This window comes from Gymnodraco acuticeps, unplaced genomic scaffold (genome assembly GCF_902827175.1).
Source record: "Gymnodraco acuticeps unplaced genomic scaffold, fGymAcu1.1, whole genome shotgun sequence".
NCBI classification, from domain to species: domain Eukaryota; kingdom Metazoa; phylum Chordata; class Actinopteri; order Perciformes; family Bathydraconidae; genus Gymnodraco; species Gymnodraco acuticeps.
In genome coordinates, this window is record NW_022990583.1 from 863792 (window position 1) to 886005 (window position 22214).

Sequence of the window (22214 nt, forward strand, 5' to 3'; positions counted from 1 at the left end):
AACGGAACTTTGACGCTGGTATCAGTTTTACCTCCAATCACGGGAGTATTGTGTATAGAAAGCGTCGAGTTATATTTCTCGCGCTACCTAACATCCATGAAGGCAACATGACAGAGGGAGGCCTGTCACTCAGGATGCCAAACTACTCTTTTGTAAGCCACGCCCCCAAGCAACATCAGGGCCAAAAGTTTGAAAGCGAAAAAATATATATCTGAAGCATAGATCTGAAGTCGAAAAAAAATGTGAAACCTGAAAAAACAAGATTTGAAACCTGAACAAATTATTGTTTTGAATCTGAAAAGGTAAAATCTCCAACTGAAAAAAATAAGGATTCAAATATCAAAATATGTATAACAGTGAAATGTGAAAATAATATTTTATTCAAAAAAATTGCTGAACTGAATCAAAAATAATATTCAACCTGAACAATTATTTAAAATAGGCTACTTGTTTTTATTTTGAATGCATCATTGTGTTTTTCAAAGTTAAGGAACTTGAACTTTCAAATAAATTGTATTTTTTTGAAAGATCCAAACGTATGACCCTGATATAGCTCCATACTACTCACGCACAGCACACAACGAATTTAATTGGGGTCAGACTGACAATATTAGCGAATGCAAAAAAGGGTAGGCCTACATCGCCCACTGCAGTGTGCAAATGGCATTACGCGTAACCACGCCACACCAGTTGGTAGGAGTGTTAAGGTGAGGGTGTGTTAAGCCAAGTGTTTTGGTAAATCCGCTACTTCGATGAGCGTCAAACGAGAGAAGGGCCTGGTACACAGTGCGCCCAGCGGACTATGCCTTCCCCTACTCGGGAGGAAAGCAAAGGGGAGACCGGACAGGCAGAGCACGGAGCGACGGACAGCGGCGACAGGGAGAGAGGGACAGGCAACCGCCTCGCATGCGCTTTGGAGATGGAGATGACAACCCGCAGTCTGCACGGCGACTCCAAACTGGACAGTGTGAATTGCGATGGCTTGATCAACCGAAACGGAGGAGACTCCGCAGAAGTGTCCGTGCCGCTGTCACTTCCCGGGAAGCGGACAGCTCACATGGAGGGAGACGACCTCTACAGACTGCGAGACAGAAAGTTTTTATTAGAGGATAAAAAGCGACTTTGTGCATTGGCTCTGGGGACTGCTCTACTCGGGATACTTCTCACAATAATCCACGCCGAGATATGTCCCCTCGTTTATACACCGGTAGGTTATTTTAACACGGACCTCATCATGACTTAACTGCACAACATAATCATATTATTAGATTGTAAATGTTTGAAATGTGACACTTGTTGTTGGCATATTTGATCTTAAAGCCATAGCCTTGCAGCATGTTAGCCCATCCCGGTTTTCACTGAAAATGTCAATCTCACAAATCAAAATGTATGAGTGACATATTACACTCTCTGCAAGCATTTCCATGGATAGATGAACGTATAGCGTCCATGTTCATCTACATTTACAAAGTACTATAATTAAAAAAACATTACCTACATTTGTATCCTACTTTGTGTTGTCAGCTGGTCGAGACACTTTGGTGTTGGTCCTTGAACGCATCATCAAACGATAGAATATCTAGAATATCATCAGTGGATAGAAAAACTATTAACAATTGGTCTGCTTCTTCAAATCTCCTCTTATCCAACTCCTGGTGTCGCAGTTACAACTCTTTTAAATAGTTTTTTACTTATAATTTTTATAGAATGGATACAAATAAATGAATAGGCCTACATTCATATTTAAACATGCATCTTTTATTCACAATATATTTCAGAAACGTAATTGATCATAAATGATGCTGAAAACCCCCTCACACAACTGGCTGTATTTGTTATCATAACAACTTCCTTGATTAGCAGAGCCTCATGCAGCACAACAGCAGAGCCTGCACCTGGGCTTTGACCCCCACTGACCTGCTGATTAGTTAGTCCATTTCCAGACACACTACTTGGTAGCACAGCCTCATGACATTAACATGAAGATCTCAGTGGATAACAATGCCAGGCCACACAATCAACAAATTATTAACTCCCCTGACTTCCTACAGCACACGCCAATTCCACATGTGGAAAAAAGTTCTCATGCACGCCACAAAATACATCAGACCACCTCCGTGCTGTGAAGTCAGTGATTGATTACAGTGTCAAAGAGCCCCCACATTCATCAGCTACAATCTTTTGAAAAAACCTATGGAAATGACCTTCCGTGTTGAGAGAGTTGGACTGGGAGAAGCATGGTTGTGAAATTAACGGCGCTGGTACGAATATGACATTACTATTCCAGTTTACAAATACGAACTAAGAACAGGTGTTGTCTGTCTGTTCCTAACAACAGGCATCAGCTTCTGTACCATGGAAAAGCTGATGCACTGGAAAAAGTTGTCTTTGCCGCAGTCAAAGCATATTATTTTGGAGAGGCAGCGTTTATTTTTTAACCATGGCCTTATATAACTGTTTTTAGCATTCATCTATAAACTTCATGTGATGTCATTAAGTCATGAGTGTGAGCTGTGAGATCTTTCTCCCCTGTGGACTGACATATAGAGGCTGTTTAAAAAAATACGGCATCCCTGCAGTGGCCTGAAGCACACTACAGCATTATTGTTTTTTCTTTTCAAAGCCCATTTTAAGTGCACTGCAGAATTTTTTGGAGCTTGTAGGCCAATCAAATCTAACAGCAGTCTACAAACAAAGTGATATATTTAAATTACCTTTTAATAGTTATGCATGAAAAACAGGGGTATTTATGGAAACATTTCCACATTTCACCTCTTCCCCTACAACGAGAATGCTCACGGTACTTCGGGCTATCTTTCCACATCATTTAGTGTATAATTAGAGTGTTTGCATGGCCGGTCTGAAGGTCTCTCTGTCTTGAGTTTGACTGCGCTACAGCCTGGAGTGTGCTCACTTTTACCTGAATGCAACCATGTGTCCTTTTTTTTTTACAACTCCTCAACAACATTTCTGGGATGACATAACACATCAAACAATATCCACATATTGAGACGTCCTGTTTTAAAGGTGGGGTAGGTAATTTTGGAGAAACCAGCTCGAGTGCGCTAGAATTTGAAAATACACAGCCGGGGGGGGGGGGGGGGGGGCTTTTTGTGACATGCAACAACATTAACCTTTCTGTTGGTCGAGCAGACCGTCCATACGATGGCAGAGCAAACAGGGCCCATAGTGAGAGCCCTATAGTTAAAATCTACTACCCACAAATAAACATATGGGCATGGGTTACTATTTTTTTTAAAAATGGTAAATGTATTTAGGAACCTATCCATGTGATTTTAAGTGGGGGTGGACCTCAAATCCTCTAGGGGGGTCCGGGGGCATGCTCCCCCAGTAAGATTTTTTTTTAATTTTAGAGTTAAATGCATCAATCTGGTGCACTTTGAGGGGAAAATAAAGAGACTAGATATATGGGAACACCTATATGAAACAGAACTGTATACATTTCAATAATCATAAAATCGTGGCAATAACCAATAACATACCATATCCAATATGAAAAAACACTGACACCCTCAAATGGAAATATGTGTTTACATGAATGGTGACCAAACCGTTTGAGACCCACTGAGAACTTAGACTAAGTTAACTATCTAAACACTCAGAGAGTCCTTTACCTCACCTGAGCTGAGGTTATCCCGAGCTTGAATGACACAGAGAGACCAATCAACGGCTTTGATGTATGATCTGTATGACAGTGGCCATGTCGGCAGGCCACATCATGTAGACGGCCAATCACCCTGTGTGAGGCAGGCCACTTAACAGGCCAGGCCATCGGGTTCTCCCGATGGCCTGGCCTGACTGGGTACAGGAGGCGTAGAGCGAGGGATCATTGTCCACAATTTAATCGATCGCAGATGGCGTTGTGGTTGCGGACGAAAAAAAAAAGAAAAACAAAATGTATAAAGAAAAAAAGAAAACCTAAATGGGTCGTGAAATATACTTGGGTGGCCGTTAATATACCTGGGCGGCCCGCCCAAGTATAGTCTATGTGTGGGAAACCATGGTAGGTAAGTTTGAGAAAAATAAAAGCAGCTTAGTGGAATTCAGCCATCATTAATTTCCTTTTTTAGATCTGTGTTTTTCTTATCATGGCAAGTCAAAAGTCCAGATTTCTGGGAGGGGTGATGAGACTCTGTATCTGACCGTTAAGATGAAAAGCAGCAGTAATTAGAGGACCAGGATGGCCTGTTTAACAGCGTGCAATGAAGTGCCCTACTCACCTTGGGTTTTAGGACAAGTGATCTGCAGGCTTTTGTTGTCTCTGACAGCTTATCAGCCACACCTGTCCTGTATAGTGTCTACCTCTTCAGGGCTTTAATTCAAACAAAAATACATACAGTAGGTATTACCAAATAGTTTTTTCAAGTTACCCTTTATCACACTAACACGTGTTTTTGTTTGGTATTAACAAGACCTGCAAAGGTTGTACGCGCTGTGTATCTCCTTTCCTATGACTGCCCAGCCACACCACACAAATAGTCTTGTAGGATATTGTCTTAGCCTTTCCTTAAGTGAATTACAGGATACCTCAACCTTCACGAGCACAATAATCTACATGAAAGCTAATGGAACCACACCAACTAACAAACCAAATAAGAACACTTTAGTCAGATGTATGTAGTATTTCTTTGGTAAATATTTATTCAGTTCAGTTCTTACGAACCAGACCACCTTCTATTGCACTGGATTTCGTTTTTTTTTCTTCTATGCCTTGGGTGGCCTGAACTGACGGTGGCTCAATGTCTGTCCAAGAATATGAGAAAACTGAAACTGTGTTAAGGTTAACCCAGATTAGGTTCACTGGGCTCTAAATAACAGTTTTCAACATGTTGTTGAAATCTCTGTTATGGAGTGTGGTGAAATGTTGAACTTTTGTGGGGTCTTTTAATTAGCCCTGGACGAAATACAGACATGATGTGAACGTTACGTGAGAAACTGGAAAATGGCGTACTTTGCCAATGGGCGTCACACCAAACCACCTACACGCTCAAGTTTCCTCAAGTTCGAAAGTTTGTAATTATCTTTTTTAACTGTAAACCACATGCAGTGGAACTGTTTAAAACTTCCATTGACGTTGAATGAAGGTTATAGGTTCATTTTAACCTGCTGAGACAAAGGTGGTATGACAGAGGCCGATGCTTAAATCATCTGTTTCCCCAGCTGTCAGTTTGCTGGATTGGAAAGTATTTAATTACAGGAGCAATCGTTACTGTAACCGAGTGGCTTTTATATCCGTTTGCAGTACATTTCTGAACCAGTAATTCCACTTTCATCGGGCCTAAGAACTGTTAAATTAAGCTCTGGAAAGGCACACATTTAATTGTAGCCACCAGTTATGTTCTTATAACACAATCAGCAGGATATTTCTTTAAAATTTGTTCTAAATTAAGTTTTATAGAAGGGAAATCTCTTGCACAACTTTTATTATGGTGGTTTACACAGTTTTAACAGCATTACGGATTGGAGAGAGATTGATTGGATTAATTGTGGAAAGCACATTCAAACTACAGTAAAAGTAGGCTACATTTTCTACGTACGAACTACTTACTTCTCTAGGATTCTGCCACGGTGGAATGTAAGTTTTGTACTGCAAAAGGTCCATCAGGTGGCCACATGTGCCTGCAGTGACAAAGTCTTACTAAGTCACTGTCTGTAAGTAAAAGCCTTGATAAAACCTTGATAATGGACAACAGTTACGGTAAGAAATAACATATTTTCAACTTATCTCCCATGTCTCCATTTCCTTCCCAGGGCTCAAACATTGCCTTATTCATCAACTGTTCCATCAGCCTCTCCACTGGGTGTCTCCTCATCCTAATCATAGCTTTCCATTATAAGGACATCAGGGTGAGTTTGGCTTTTCTCATTTCGTATGCAACCGGCGCCTTCATTGTGTTCTAGAATGTGAGTGGTAGCCTTTGAGTGTGCATACACAGATGCATCATTGCCATATTTTGTGCATCACTTTTTGTACCAGTTTTTGTTTGTTCCTAATTAGCTTAGTTATGATGATACATTTTTTGGGAGATACTTAAAGGGCAATTACTTTAGAAGGATCTCTCGGTCCATAGATGGTAGCCTCAACAATCATAATCTGTGTTAAATTTGCAAAATGCGTAAATAACCCGGGACAAAACAAGACAAAAAAGCCCACTCACGCGCATATACTATGTCGCAGCTGGGCTATTTTTCCAATCCACATGGCTCTCAGCCGTTGTGTGTGAACTTGATATACCTGAAGGGATTTGGTTTAAATTGAACAGAGTAAACATTCTTCCATTTGCCCTCATGCACACTCATAGCATGCATATTTAATAAAATGCAGTATGAACAACAAGTTCTGAAATGTTTTGGTCAGGCTTCTGGGTTTATACTCTCAACTACAGTGTTTTCAGTTTCGTTGCAAGTCACATGTGTCTGATACAAGCAAACTTATTGCAAGTGAAAAGAGGAGATAAGGGAGGTCAAGGGTGGAGACACAGGCAATATTTTGCGATGACTGATTTAAATATTGTATTTCAGATGTGACAAACTAAGTCAGCCAAATCATTAAGACCCTTAAAATCAGTGGAGGACAGGAGAAAGTTAACCTGCTTAATATTGATATGCTCTTGACTCAACTGACCACAGTTAAGAAATATATTGACAGAAGAACACATTCTCATTTCTCAAGTATGAAATCATAGAATACAAGTTTCCTTCCGGTTTCTGTTAGATATCTGTGGTTTCATATCTTTGGAGGTTTTAAAACCATTGATCTTCTCACTGAGAAGTTTCTGCAACTCCTGCATGCCACATAATGAAATTAGACATTGGATGTTCTTTTTGAAAAAACACATTAGCATTTTATTTGCTGCAATGACAGAATTATAAAATATATTTAGTCCAAGGTTTAAGGAAACTCTTAGGAAAACGTAAGAAAATAAGAAGTTAAGTTGGTGACAGTGAGACGATATTGAGTGTTACGTACAATATATGGTATACGTTTCAAAGTGAATTCCGTACATTAACATTCAGATGTGCTGTATTCTTACTACTTTCCATCAGCACTCTTGTACTTTTCTTCTCTCACTCTGTCTTTTCTCTCATCCTACATCTTTCAGCTGTTTGTCATTGACCACAACCAGGTGGACTGGCGTATTGCCATGACCAGCCAGAGGGTGCTTGTGATCACTCTGGAGTTGTTGGTCTGCGTCATCCATCCTGTTGGCACATACTGGGAGGTGGGCCTCCACACAAACTCCTCTTCCTCAGCTCCACTCTGTGTTTCCATCCACCATGGCAGGGCCCTGATGGACATGGAGCTGCTGTTATCAGTCCTGATGTTCCTCCGCTTGTACTTGGTGCACAGAGCCATCCTGCTGCACAGCAAAGTGCTGCTGAGCGCCTCCTACAGGAGCATCGGCTCGCTCAACAACATCAACTTCACCTTTCGCTTTGTACTCAAGATACTGATGAACAAATACCCAGCGCGCACCCTGCTGGCCTTCATCCTCTTCTTCTGGCTCACTGCTTCCTGGATGCTTACTCTGTGTGAGAGGTAGGGAAGAGAACTGTATATGTGCAAAGGTACAAGTTTACAAAATATATTCACAAATAAGAGACACTTGCATCAACCCTGGAGATTGTCTGTTAAAATGATGAGGGGCATCCATCAAACATTGTTTTAAATGGGAAAGCCTTCAATTGCCAGTCTACCTTGAAATATAGTTGAATTCTTAAACTAATATAAGTTACAGCTGTAAATTAAAAGAAAGACTGAAGAAGATTGACAGCACTCTCATTTGTTTATGTTATCTTTGAAGCTACAGTCAGAAGATGATTAGCTTAGCTCAGCATACACACTAAAAGCAGGCATAAAGCTAACATGGATGTTTTCCAATGTAGGGCAAAAGGGCCAAATTAAATGAGATTTTACGAGTGGTAATGTGTCAAACTATTTTCTTGCCTGAAGCAGCAACTATAACAGCTTTAACGGATCTGATACAGACTGATACAGATTTGAAAATAGTCTGATGTCAGTGACGAGGAGCTCCGCCTATATGGCCAACTCTCCACCAATCAGGGGAATGAGAGGTTGCCGTGGCATGGTAACAGCATGGTAACAGCATGGTAACATGACGCTCGTAACTCGGCCCCCTCCTTTGCAGCTGCAGCGCATGCAAAGACAGGGTGGAGGAGAGCAAAATAGAGCGAAATGAGGCATGGCTAAAATGCATGATCTGTTTGGTATTTTGAAAAAGAAAACGTATAAATATACCTTATATAGGTATGGCCCTACAATATATTATTCAAATATAGCATGATAGGTCTCCTTTAAACTTCACTTAAAATGTCACCAGCCTGCAACAGTGTCCCTCTAACATATCTGAGTATAATCTTTGCTTGATTGTTTCTAGTTTTATGATAGAGCTGTTCCTACTTAACAAATATTGACTGGACCTAGGTTGAAAAAGTAACAGCGAAAGAATGCCGGATGTTTGCTTTCCCCAATAATCAATGTGGATAATATTAGTTTTGACACTAACACTCCTAACTAGCTGTATTACAGTGAACTGAATTTCTCTGTCAGTTGTCAGGGGCTTTTGTGCTCAATAGTGAATATAGAACATTTGAAATTGTGATTTCTGAAAGATTAGACGTAGCACTCATAATACAGCACACAATCATCCAAAAAGTAAACCGTACCTCCACCAATAATTACTTTATGTTTCTTTCACTGTTACTCTCTAAGGAAATGTAATGTTATTCTCATAGGTGCCTACATACATAAACCCACCGTACAGACTGTTACTATTTTCCAACAAACTTCCCCTCCCCGTCACATACATTAACATTTAAAACAACAACATATTTGACCTTCCTGTTCAGAAGGATGTCCAATTAACTGATCTGATTATCATCCAATTGTATGTTGTTACTCTAACAATTTGCTGTTGAACACAAGCCAACTAAATGTCAACTTTATCCTCCGCAGACTGTTTGAACAGTGAGGTAATTGGTTCTTTTGAACCCTAATGGGAGGTTTAGCCTTCAGTTTCACATGTCTTAGTCTGGTAAGTTTTCATTTATCAAAAGTCATAAAGAGCTTAAGATTGATAGCTGATAAGACCACCAAGCCTTTTTAACACTGAGTTGTTACACCAGTCATGCTGCTCACCACCTCCAGGAGACAGTCGATCCCTCACACACTTTTGTAACATCTTTGTGCGGTTTCTGCTAAGTGTACATTGGACTTGTGCTTTTTATGGATTTACAAGTTTACTGGTACACACTTCCTGACTACCAAAGTACTGTCGAGCATCTGCACTGATTACACAGTTTGATTAACAGACCACACCTTTATTCAACTAAGAAGACTCATTGTGATACAAGGATATGTTTCATTTATTGCTGCAGCTAAGACATAACATCCTATATAACTGCAATCATACAACAGTTCCCAGAAAAGACTAAGTCATTCGAAAATAATTGAAGAGAAATTGATTGATTGTAATGAATCATTTAGTACACTTCCAGTTTCTTTGTTCCAATGTTTTGCCATTATTACCTAAGGAATCTTAAGCAATTTTATAGTAGCTAACATGGAAATATAGAATTTTGTCTAAAAGCAATTTACCAAATGGATAGGGTGGGTGATATCACAATAAAATTATACTTCACTTTTTACTCTCAGGGTTTTTGTCATTCTGTTTGTACTAGTTATCACTTAAATATGTTTGGTTATTTAATACCATTCCTACTTTTTCCATCCTGCAGGCAGACCCAGGTTGCCACAAACACAGGCCAAATGGACACGGCAATGTGGCTCATAGCCATCACCTTCCTCACAGTGGGTTATGGGGATGTGGCGCCCCACACCAGCTGTGGAAAGGCAGTGTGTCTCTTCACTGGAGTCATGGTTAGTGGTTGGGTTGCATCTTGAGAATCATATTATTAAAAATGAGATTTGAGATTGATTATGAAATACAAAGTTTAAAAAAAACAATTGTTGTCAAACTGTGTGCATGTTGAAGTACATAAAGCAAGTGCCGAGGCAATTACTGTATGTGTCATTTCATTTCTAGTACTTGCTTTGACCTCCTAACAGCAGCAGTGGTTTTATTTCAAAATACATTAAATGCTTACTTTGATAAACACAAAGAATAACCTTATCTTTGTTTCCCTTCTGTATGCGTTCTTAACTTAACAAACTCCTTACAAAATGTTTTCTCTGCATGCAAAACCAGCTTGATAAGGCACACAAAACAAGATGTTCTGTAACTGTTCTTCTTCTCCGTTTCTCTTAAATATTCCCCCTACTTTCTTTTTAAATTAGTTTAAGTTCTATTTTTCTCATTTTCCATTGTTTTCTGTTTGATTTGATATAATCTGAATGTTTCTATTCAGTTCTATTCTGTTATGATTAGCTCCGTTTTGTTCCATGCTGTTGTGTTATGTTCCATTCCTCCCCATATTTCATGTTCTGGATTATGCTATAATATTGCCTTCTGTTCCGTTCCATGTTGTTCTGCTCTGTTCTGTTCCACATCACCCTCCCTGGTTTGTTTCATTCCTTTCCGTTTTGGTTCTGTTCCATAGCAGCAACTCATCCTCCTTTTTCCTATTTAGTTTTTCCCATTTGATATCGGGTCAGTTCAGTTTGGTTCACTTTTCTCCTGTGTCTCTAGTGTTCCATCCCAGCCTATTCTGCACTAGTTATCTTGGATACATATACACTTTTTGCCCAGCTACATACCCTAGCGGCGCTGACTGACCTGAATGCCTTCATTCCCTTGTGTGCATGATTTAGATCACAGCTGTATATTAATGGCTGTTGCTTGTGCAGGACCTTGGTGGTACCAGGCACTCACACAAAAAGACTGTGGGAGGGAAACTGTCAGCATGCAGTGGGCCCTGTGCAGTCCACACAAAACATCTGCATGGAGTGTGATGTCATTGTTTTGCTGCCCAAAATGGCTTTTTTCTTCGCCATACCGCACAGATAACTCTGAAAATATTGCTTAATTGTTTATCTCTTAACATAGAATACAATCATTAAAGTAGCCCACAGAGAAAGTATAGAAAAAATGATAGTCCATTCAAATGGTAAGATGAAGAAAAACGTTTTTTTTGGTGACAGTAAGATAATATTGTCATGTTATGGTATTGCAAATAAGAGGAAGGTGAATACTGATAAAAGGAGGAAGGGAGAGTCAGAGATAAAAACACAAAGGGTTGTCAAGTACAATAAACAAAAAGTCACTGAGAGCATGAGTAGCCGTGTGTTTGAATATTCAACAGACTAGGGTTGACTGCCTCACCTCTGCTGCTTTAAATTCTGTTACACACAGATAAGAATCTGGATGTGGGCACGAGTCCAGTTCAGACACCTCCGTGACAGAGTGGAAAACAATCTTTCCCCTCTCTCTTTCTCCATCTCCCTTGTTTTTATAAGCTTCCATCCTTATATGGGAAAACTTTCCACCATATCCATTTTTAGTGTAGTTTATTGCATTTGGCAGCAGTACAACAGGAGGGTGTGCCAACCTGTGCCGTGATTTGGGGAAAAAAGCCCTACTCCCACCAGGGCAGTTTTGGGAGCCAGTGACTGGCGCTCTCACACCTGTAATATAGCTGAACGCCTCTATGCTAGACTCCAGCCATAACTCCATTTCCAGCTGTTTCCAGGGGCTGAAAATGCTGTTTACATCACTGTGTGTGGATGGATGCAAGGAAAGAGTTTGTACCTCCCCGGTTGCAGGGAGGGTGTAATTGTAGATCTTTCGTAGGTGTTGAAGTGATGATAAAAAATAGATTTTAAACCTTTCCTTTCTTTTCTAATTCTTGATCTTGCTCTCTTCTTTTTATTCTCTGTAATGCAAGCTGAAAAAAGGAAAACAGGTAAAGACTTTCATCATTATCCGTGGTGGACATGAAATCATCGCAGCGATTTTTCTAGGTTTTCTATGACGTATTTATGTCTGTGAATATAAAGATCTAAATCCTCACCGTCATTCAGTAGTTCCCTGTACAGTAATAGCACACAGCTATTCTCAGAGGAAACCAGCACTATAACAGTGCCACAGAGGCATGTGCTTAACCATTGAACTCTCTGTGTAAATATAACTATGATTTATTGGACAAAAACCATATGAGGTATGCAGATCAACATTCAGATTTCTAAAAACGTGATGTTCCCATGAGGGTAACACACACGATGTACTGTTTTTAGACAATGTCAGGCTTAAAAACATTGTACAAGTTTCTCTTGAGTGTTGCCTTGTTGATATCACTACAGTCTCCAGGATCAATGGCAAACGCTTACATGTTTATTAAAACTCTGTTGAGAAGATGGATAGTAGATTCATCAGTAATTGTGACGGTGTGTTGTGTTTTAGGGTGTAGCATGCACTGCCATGCTGGTGGCAGTTGTTACCAAGACGCTGGCGTTGAACAAAGGAGAGAAACATGTGCACTTCTTCATGCTGGACTTCCAGATCTCTAAAAGGGTAAGTGAAGTTATACAGCAAATGTGTGTTTAATTGTCATAGTTTATATTTTACATTGCATTGCATTTAGCTGACGCTTTTATCCAAAGCGACTTACAATAAGTGCATTCGACCAAGAAGATACAAACTTGAAGAAAACAGAATCATATAAGTACATCAGGTTTCATAGAGCTAAAACATTTCAAGTGCTACTCAACTGGCTTTAGATAAGCCAGTCCTTTATTAGTATATAAGTGCTTTGTTAATAATTCTATCGCTCGAAGTGGAGTCGAAAGAGATGAGTTTTCAGTCTGCGCCGGAAGATGTGCAAGCTATCTGCTGTCCTGATTTATATGAAGAACAATCACCAATTTCTGAATTATTCTCTGCAACAGTTTCTTGATCACAAATGTGACTTTTGAATGTAAGTACATGGCCAATTTTCACTTGCTGTTTCTTCTTCTTCAGATACCAGTATCTTTCTTTTATGTTTTGGCCCATTTACTACAATGTATGCATATAATTGACTTCCAACTTCAAAGCGTGCTGTCATATTTTAGATTTTTGAATCTATCTTCCCTTTATGTTTCTGTTTAAAAATCAGCTTGCAGAAACTTGAAACGTGTTTAGGTTAGGAAATCCATCACAATGAACACTATTTATTTTTGTCGAGGTCACTGGAACATTGCGTGTTAATGCAACTGTGGTAGTGCAGAATGATTTGAAAAATCTGTTCTGCAAAGCCAGACAACAATAACATAACTCAATAAAAATAAGTAAAACGCTTTGTTATGCTTTGGAAAATGCTCGTCAGTCATTTAAAATGTGTTATTTGCATATAATTGTCTTTAACTTGTACAATCCTGGTGGTTCGATAAAAAACAAAACAACCATGGAGCAGAATTCAAGAATTCTCTGTGGAGAATTTACAATCAAACGTTGGATGAAATAAAACCTAATGACATCACAGGCTCACTTACATCTGTGACAAAAACATAAAGATATGAAGAAAATGTATATCATATGTGAAAACAGGAGCTCTTCAACTTGAAAACAGTAGCACTTATTTTTGTTATAATATTGATCTAATAATTTAACAAACTTCTACTTCTACTGCCCCTCTCCCCTACATCCGAGGTTACTGCAAGACAAATAAGATGAATGACAAAGTATGGAGAAGTCAGGAGGGAAGCATCACTACTTTCCGTGTCGTATAGGCATGTTTTGGTTTTCTAATCTTATTGAATGATTTTTTTTCCTTAAATAAGAGACACCAGAGGACAGAATAGTGTGGGAAAATAGGGGGGGAAACCTAACCCCTTTACAGCATTTTCAAGGCGTGAAACAGAGGAAATCATCTGATCTCTGTCAGGAAAGAAACTTGTGTCAGTTCAGGACTGTGCAGCGATGGGCAGGAAGCCGGTTGAGTTTACGTACGTGTGTGTTTGTGAGTGCGTGTGTGGGTGGAAGTGGCTTGGACAGGATTCAGGATTGCTTACTATTAGGAAGAAGGAGGTGTCTGATAAATAAACACTTGAGGAAACAGTGTCATAAAGCCAGCAAAGTGGCGTAGGACTATACATAATGTGAATTGATTGATATCGTTCCTATCTTAGTGTCAGTTGGTGCTCTGTGTTCAGTACTACAGCTTCTCACCAAACTGTAAGGCAGTGTCGGACTGTAGGTGCACTGCTTCGGAGGATACAACCATTTCCTTTCTCCCACTGGCTGCATCCTGTCACAAGGTGCATCTTTATGCCTTGCTTGCTTGCGTGTGTGTGTGTGTGTGTGTGTGTGTGTGTGTGTGTGTGTGTGTGTGTGTGTGTGTGTGTGTGTGTGTGTGTGTGTGTGTGTGTGTGTGTGTGTGTGTGTGTGTGTGTGTGTGTGTGTGTGTATGAGTGTGTATGAGTGTGTATGAGTGTGTGCATCCTGAGCTATCTGGTGAAGTCCAGATTTACGCTGATGGGAACAAGGGAAGACATCTGGATGCAGACACTGACAGCCCCTATTAATAACCCTCACAACAGGGCCCGAGTGACATCAGCACAGGGCACTAACGGTGATTTGGGCAGGAAGACAAACAGACGTGAATAGAATCAAAGAGAAAGGTGCAAAAAGGTGAAACCTCACTTCTTGTCTCTTGAGTGGCCTGTTCAAATTCTTGTATTCAAGCTTTTTTTTGGAATACAAGAACTTCAAAGTTGTGTTTTATCTGAAATAATAATCATAGTGCAATTCAACTCAACAGGAAAGACTATCTGGATTGAATCAGCTGCCTCAGATGACTCATACTTTTACTTCCTGTGCTTAAATGATTGATATGAACCAGATTCTGATGTAGAAAAAAACACAATAAGCACCGTGTGTTGATTTCAATCAAGCTTGCAAGTTTAAGTGACTTTACCTTGATGGTCTTATAACCCTGTTTGATGTTTCTGTCTCTTCACCAGATCCGCCACGCAGCTGCTAACGTGCTGAGGGAATGCTGGCTTCTGCACCGCGCAAACCTGACAAAGGGCAACCGTGGTGAGCACCGAAGACACCAGAGATGCCTTCTGGAAGCCATCAGAGTGTGAGTTACTGTATTGCAAGGAGAAGTAGCTCCAGGCAGGATGTCTGGGTGTGTGTCTGGGCGAGAAATGTAAGTTAGTGGTGGGTTGGGTATATCACGGGTCATTAACTGGTGCTTTCTCACAGAGTCACAATTTGTAATGTGTTATTCAGATTAATAATTAGATTTGTTGGCCTCATGAGGGCAGGGCATGTGTGATCAAGGGACGGGTGCAGAGATGGGGTCGTTACTAAAAAAAAGTAATATATTACATATTACTTTAAAAAAAAGTGATATATTACACTACTTCGTTACTCTCTACATAAAGTAACTCGTTACTTTACTCGTTACTTTACTCGCAGGGCCGGCCCGCCCCTCCCTGCAGGCAGATCACGCTGACTGCTAAAGTTTCAAATGTTCTCTTTAGTTCAGTTTCCATTGTCGCATAAGACTGATCCAGATAGCTCCTGAATGTTTTCCTATCTGACCGTGGCTGCTGTCCTCTGTCTCTTGCTATCTGTATATTTTGCGCAGTCTATATCTGCTCACGCTGTTGCGTCGGCGTGTTCTCCTGCGTGTTGGCCATGTGTTGCACTGGAACACACCGCCAAGACTTCAGCCGAGCACGTACAAACTGCGCATGCGTGAGTGGCAATAACTCTCCTTACCAGCAGGTGGCGGTAGTGTGTATTCATCATTCAAAACAGGCAACAACCGGAAAACAGAGCAGAAGAACAGACTACGTGATATAAACAAACAACAAATAGCTGTGCGTTAGCTTCACCTTAGCATGTTCTTTGCAGGTGTTTGTTGAGGTTTGATTATGACTGATTTTAGTAAGTAACGAAGTAACGCGTGTCGGGGCAATGTTAGTAACTGTAGTGTGATTACTGAATTATTAAAGTAGCGCGTTACTTTGTAACGCGTTACTCTGGACGGGTGCACCCTTCTAATATACAGGTTTCAAGGCAAGCTTTGTAGACATGCTGACCAATAACTGACTAATACAAATGTTTACGTTTTACTTACATTGTTATTTACTATTTAAAGTGATGTACACAACCTTCCGAGACACTTATTGAGAGATTTAAAATGAGGAGATGTCATTATTTGCACACAGTTGTGTCTTTTGGTTACCTCTAAGAACAAGTGCAGGAAGTCCACAAGTGTGATTGTATGCCTCATTATCCTGACAACAGTGTGTAAGTGTGTGTTTGCCTAGAAGGGAAAGGGTTGTACTTCCTGCTTAAAACCGGGCAGAGTTACTATAAATAAATACACTGTGGAAAGTAGGAGTGTTAGGCATCCACATTTTTAAATTAAGAACATCATAATGAGACAATTACTCCAATACCTGCAGAGAATGACTGCTTGGTTGCAATATTGGTTTCCATTTTTCTTTTTTTGGTGGGGTTTTGTCCATCCCAGACACGCCAGATACTAAATTTAGCCCTTTTCCACCTTTATATGTCAAAAAAAACTCCCAGCAAATGTTTTATAGCTATTTAACAATCACAGCATGACTCCTGCATGTTGTTGGGAGGTTTAATACACAGTTGTCAGCATATTCCTCTGCTCCACAAATCAGGGGTGTTGTGTTGTGCCAGGACTTTTCTGTTTGTCCAAAAATAGGGAAGTTCCCTCTGTAGGTGCGCACGTCAGAACTCATTGGAGCTTTTATCTCAGCTAGTTGTATCATATTGGCTTCTGTTTAATCTATACATACATCTTCCTGCACTACAACATGAAATTACTCTCAACTGTTTTACTTTTCTGTGTTTCAATGAAACATTTAATACATTTATATAATTTCATTTCCATTATTTTTCAAACACATGACAGATCTATCAACCTTTCTTTCTGCACAGATTTCGGCATTTACGGCTGAAACGAAAAAAGCTGAGGGATTACGTCAGCGAGATGGTGGACCTCCCGAAGGTAATCGACTGCTGTCACAGGAATGTTTTATCAAAAGGGCTAATGATGACAAATATCCCCATAAAACACTCACTACTTACATTTATGCAGTATTTTGCAATCTGCTGTTTATTGCTAGATGTTCAGACACATTAAATGCTCGTTAAAAAGAACTATATAAAATGTCTCAGGAGTCATTTGTGTCAGGAATTCACAGGCCCAGAAGACTTTTCCATGTGGAATAAACCCAAGATTTAAAGATGTTGCCCAGTGAGCACTAATGTTTAATTTGTGCACTTTAAAATGCATTTCCTGATTGATTCATATGATATATTGTTTTTCCAGATTAAGTGCAGCCTTTGTAACCAGATTTGTTGATGTTGGCGTCTTTTTCTTAAACCCAAGTTTCTTAAGGAAGTGTCAAATGGAGTCTCACACTTTCTAAGTTGGCAGCACTGGGATGGTTTCAAGTCTGACACTATTGGTCTAAGCTTCCCTATAAATATACAACGTTCATTTAAAATGTGTCTCTACACAATATTCGATTTATGGCTGTAGTTCAAGAATCTTTCAATCTGTTCTGTGTGGCCATTTTTAATAGATGCAGATGATCATGTGCGACCTCAGTGCCAATTGGAATAACTCGTACCGGGAGCTGGAGCAGCGGATCCTCTCCATGGAGCAGAAGCTGGACGAGCTGAGTCGCTGCTTCCAGCAAACCTCAGAGATGTTGTCTCATGTCCTACGCCACCGCAACACAGAGATCAGGTAAACAACACTAACAGGAGAGCTGCCAGCGACGTGGAACTGATCTGCTACCAACAAAGTGTATGGTGTGCTGCATAATGAAAACTATTAGTATCATTTTTTTTTTTTGCAGGTGACGTTTCAACAAACAATTATATCGGAAGACAGTATATCGTCATATCAGTGTTTTCATCTACAGTATACATGAAAGTGAGACAGTGACTCCTCTCCACCTGGAGCTGCTCCAGACTCTTAACTTACTGAACAACTTGGAAGACTACTTTCTAACCATCTCATCTTCTGGCCCTGAGCTGAGTGCACAGCACAATGAGTCTGTACAATTATACAGATTAAAATAGGACTTCCATTCACTGTGGGAGAATCACAGTGCATTTTTATAAATCTGTTGTTTTCAGCTGTTATATGTGTGACAGTGTACAAAGAACTGAGTTAATCTCAAACAAGGACTGTGGAGAGCCTTCACAGAGCCTGTTCTCTTAACTGCTATTTGTAAAGTTTCAATGATAGACTCCGTCACTGCCTTATTCCTGTGGAATAAGATACTTTTTCTTTTTTGTTAATTTTATTCTAAGTTTCTTGCAATGTTTTACAATGTAAGCCTACTCAGTTTTGTAAAGAAATCTCTGGCAGGTCCTCTTGTATTAGCCGACAGTTTCATGATTAAATATTGTTTGCAGGTTATTTTAATATCTCTTCCAATCCGTATTGTTCTGCTTTCTTCTAACCCCCTCAAATGGTCTGTGAATTAAATGGTATGCTCAAACAAGAGAAGAAACTTCAATCAAGGATTGTGGGAACTTTATTTCAATCTGAAAATCATTGGGCCTTAAACAGTAAAATTCTTGCATGAATGTGTATGTTTTGTGTTGTAATCATGATGCAGGAAAAACATGCTCTGAGAGTGAGTTGCCTTCAGTACCCCACCAGCTCCATCTAGTGGATATTATTACAGTAAATATGGATAATACTGAGAACAGTTGACATGAAGATTATATAACAACCATAAAAAAGGTCAAATGCTATTTTCAACCTGAATAACAAGGCCTGTACAATGTCTCACACATGTGAATGATCTGCAGTGAAAACAAATCAAGAGGACTCAGAAACTCACTGGTAAATGTGAAACTTCATGAAAAAAATTAAAATAGCAAAACTGGATGAACTCTCTCTCCAGAGTATAAATTGGAGTGTTTTCATTTAACCCAATACTGACAAAGTGCATTGTGGGTTAATTTGTACTGGTGAATGGTCAAAATAACTTGTAAATTGTTTACTATGTATCATTTGCACATGGTGAAAACATGTTAACAACCATCCAGGACATGCTTATAAATAAAAGCCATTACAAATGTATGTGAGTTTGCTTTGATTTTGTCTTAAAAAGATACATCCCTTTTGATTCAACACTGTTGTTCTAAAGTGTTGTGCAGAAATCTGGAAAGGAGTAAGTTGATCAAAGCAATGGAGGAACCAGGGATGTGTCTGCTTCGTCATTTCACCGGCTACTTTAATCGTTTAGCTTTTCTCCTGTTTTTAATCTGGTGCCATATGTAAGCTGAAGGCCTAAAAAAGAGCTGTCCGCAGTCACATGTAAAAGGCAGTCTGCACTTTTTCTTAACTTTACATTTCCGAGTCCGTCCAGAACGGTGACTCTTCTGAGACTTGCCCTTCATGTGCTCAGCTAAGAGTTTGGCCCCTGTGAAAGTGTCCCCGCAGCCGACACAGATGTAGCTCACGGTCTCCGCGTGCTGAACGCAGTGCCGCAGCAGGTGCAGCCGGTGCTTGAAGGCTCGGCCGCAGGGGCACCGGTGTGAGCGTGGGCCTCTGTGGAGGTAGCGGTGGCTAATGATGAAGGAGGGCTGCCGCAAGATGGCCCCACACTGCCTGCAGGGGTAGGAGGCCTTGGAGCGCCAGCCCTTGGTCATACGTTTCTTCAAAGCTATGTCCTGGCTGTTGTTCTTAAAAAGGCCCACAATGGTGGTCGATGGTGGGCTGACAGGGTGGGAAGCAGCAGTGGCACCCGATGGGACAAACACATGTGTAGACAGAGGTTTACCTATGCTAGAGGAGGAGGTCAACAAAGAGGAAGGAATAGCGTAGAGAAAACCAGCCCGGGTCTGTACATCACAGAATTTCCCATTCACCTGGTGGACAGCATGTTGACTACTTATGGCTTGCGTGCCACCTAGTGAAACCTTTTTATCTGTCAACGCTGATGCATCAGTTATAATGCACACCTTGGTGCTGACCACTGATGTGTGAACTCTGGTGATGTGGTTTAACAGGCTCTCCTCAGATCTAAAAAAGGATTTGCATATCTTACACACTTGCGGCATTGAATCGACACAAAAGAGGAGTAGATCCAATTTGGTTTCCTTGGGACACTGGAAATGCTGTAAGGAGTTCTCGTGGGGGAAAACTTGGCCACAGACTCCACAGGAATACAAAGGCATGTGGTGTTCTTTAAAATAAGCCTCACTTGTACAAAGCTTCTTGCAAACTGTACACGGATATTGTACCTTTATACCACTACAGTGCAGCAAATGGAGCTTCATTGAACGGTATGGCCCTCTACCACATGCCTCACACATGGATTTGGAGTCCAGACTATGAGAAGAGCCACTAGAACAATCAGTAGAACTTGAATCACCATCTGACTCGAGATCCTCTGGACACAACTCTGAAGGATTAAAGTGTGTCTTCACTTCTTCATCAGATGCAGTGCTTGATGAATCCTCTGCTTTCTCGCAATCTATTTCAATGTTTTCATCATCTTCAACCATTGTATACTCTATACTGTTTTCATGTTTCCCAGCCATCTCAGGTTTCATCTCAATTCGTTGTTTGGACCTCGACTTTGACAGTGAGTCCAACAGCCCTAACTTTGTGATTTGCTGTGCAGTCTCGTTGTTAGGAAAGTTGTCACTATTCTGACTCGGATGTATGACCGAAGAAATCAAAGAGGGAGTTTTTTTAAATCCCAAGCAGCTAGCCTCTGCATGTGTGTTCAATTCCCACACAGAACTGAAACCCTCATGACACTTTTCGCAGCGGGCTGGCAAGTGAACATTATCCAGGTGCATGGAGAGTGATGTCAAGCGTCGGAAATTAACCTTGCAGATGTGGCAGGTGGCTTTGTTGTTGTGGCTTTTGTAGTGGGAGATCAACGTAGTCAATTCACTAAATTGTTTGCCACATTCCCAACATTTTTCCTTTGTTTTTGAATCATCCCACTCCATCCTTCCTCGCTGCTCGAGTCTTCAGACATGAGGAACTGGTCGAGGATAACTTCTAGGTGGTCTGCAAAATCAGAAAGGAAAGAAGTGCTTAAAAAAGAAGTTTGGGAAAGACTCCTATAGGCATTACAGTAGACAGGATTTTTTGTATTATTATTAATAATTATCATTATTAAGTAATTTATTTAGATAAAGATGAAGCCAAATGTCAGCTATTCAATGTGTGTCAAAGAGCTGAAAGAACTATATAAAAAGAGTACAGCCTCATTGAGATGCTAGCATGTGGAAGGCTGTGGATTCTCTTATGGCATTGTCTTTGTGTTATGCTGTTATATCATTGAAATGATTAATCATTTTAAAGTAAAACACAAAAAGGAATTTCAAGAGGTGCTAAAAGTTTTACATGTATACAATTGTCTCACTGTTAAACATAAATGATTACATCCAAAAAACGAATTATAAACTAACTATAACAACAAGTGAATACATTCATTATTAGGTGCTTCAGTTCTAGTGTGTGTAACTTTTTAGTCTTGTATGACTTCCGAACAATGCCCGATTTATCACATATGTAAAAATAAAACTCAGTATATTACCCCTGTACAGTAAGTGGTAACATTATTTACCTCCGTCCGCAAGTGTTGGACCAAACAATGCCGCCTGCAGCCCAGTGCACATTTGAAATAGTTTCATAAATCCAAAAAAAGAAGGTAACGGTTGGTCAAAGACAGTGCACGTATCTTATCAAATGTAAAAAAATCGAGCGATAACGTCAACTTGTATGTAATAGTTGAGATCCTGTCTCAAGCTCATCCAGATGTACAGGCGGGGATAATACAAATACGTTTAGAGTACATTGCAAAAAATAATAATTCTTAAAATTCAACATTTGAAGACATCCGAAATATTGTTGATGGCGTCCTCACCAAACTCCTCAATCCATATCCGGCTAAAACCGGAAGAGGGGCGGCTCTACCTCCCAGAATGCACCAAACGTTTTGTTCAAATATTTCTCCAAACTTCGGGGAATTATTACTTTACATATCTTGAGCAAAAACGTGATGACTAGATTACCTCAAATATATTTTAGACTTTTTTAAAAATGGGTGTCAAACGTTTATTTTAAATTGGAGCAACGCTACTATTGTTTTCTTACATACATATATTTCTGAATGCATTACGGTTAAACAAGAACAATGTAATGTCCTATCATGTATATGTATAATGAAATAAAACGAGGTTGCACTGGGT

General features: G+C 40.0%; 2 protein-coding genes across 3 annotated transcripts; one reads left to right on the forward strand and one right to left on the reverse strand.

The window, feature by feature from the left end:
* Positions 1-763: 763 nt before the first annotated feature.
* kcnn4 (potassium intermediate/small conductance calcium-activated channel, subfamily N, member 4) lies at positions 764-19080 on the forward strand. 2 transcript variants are annotated; one of them, XM_034228376.1, is made up of 10 exons: positions 764-1207; positions 5773-5868; positions 7125-7561; positions 9781-9922; positions 11887-11904; positions 12402-12512; positions 14942-15063; positions 16911-16980; positions 17561-17727; positions 17840-19080. In XM_034228376.1, exons 1-10 carry the CDS (start codon positions 803-805, stop codon positions 17841-17843), a joined length of 1572 nt encoding a protein of 523 aa, XP_034084267.1. In that variant the 5' UTR covers positions 764-802; the 3' UTR covers positions 17844-19080. The 2 variants fall into 2 exon arrangements, with proteins under 2 accessions (XP_034084267.1, XP_034084268.1); XM_034228377.1 differs by lacking the exon at positions 11887-11904 and having other exon boundaries at positions 17840-18122.
* On the reverse strand, positions 18509-21907 carry si:dkey-79d12.4 (zinc finger protein 836). Its single transcript, XM_034228374.1, has 2 exons — positions 21590-21907; positions 18509-21027 (listed from the first exon to the last, which is right to left on the reverse strand). The coding sequence occupies exon 2, from the start codon at positions 20964-20966 to the stop codon at positions 19230-19232; it is 1737 nt and encodes a 578-aa protein (XP_034084265.1). The 5' UTR covers positions 20967-21027; positions 21590-21907; the 3' UTR covers positions 18509-19229.
* Between the last annotated feature and the right edge of the window lie 307 nt (positions 21908-22214).

Excerpts from the sequence above, each read along its gene's own strand:
- kcnn4 (XM_034228376.1), top strand. The coding sequence starts at position 803 with ATGCCTTCCCCTACTCGGGAGGAAAGCAAAGGGGAGACCGGACAGGCA. Across the intron at positions 1,208-5,772 it reads GTCCCCTCGTTTATACACCG|GGCTCAAACATTGCCTTATT; the intron begins GTAGGTTATTTT and ends TTTCCTTCCCAG. Across the intron at positions 12,513-14,941 it reads ACTTCCAGATCTCTAAAAGG|ATCCGCCACGCAGCTGCTAA; the intron begins GTAAGTGAAGTT and ends TCTCTTCACCAG.
- si:dkey-79d12.4 (XM_034228374.1), bottom strand. The coding sequence starts at position 20,966 with ATGGAGTGGGATGATTCAAAAACAAAGGAAAAATGTTGGGAATGTGGC.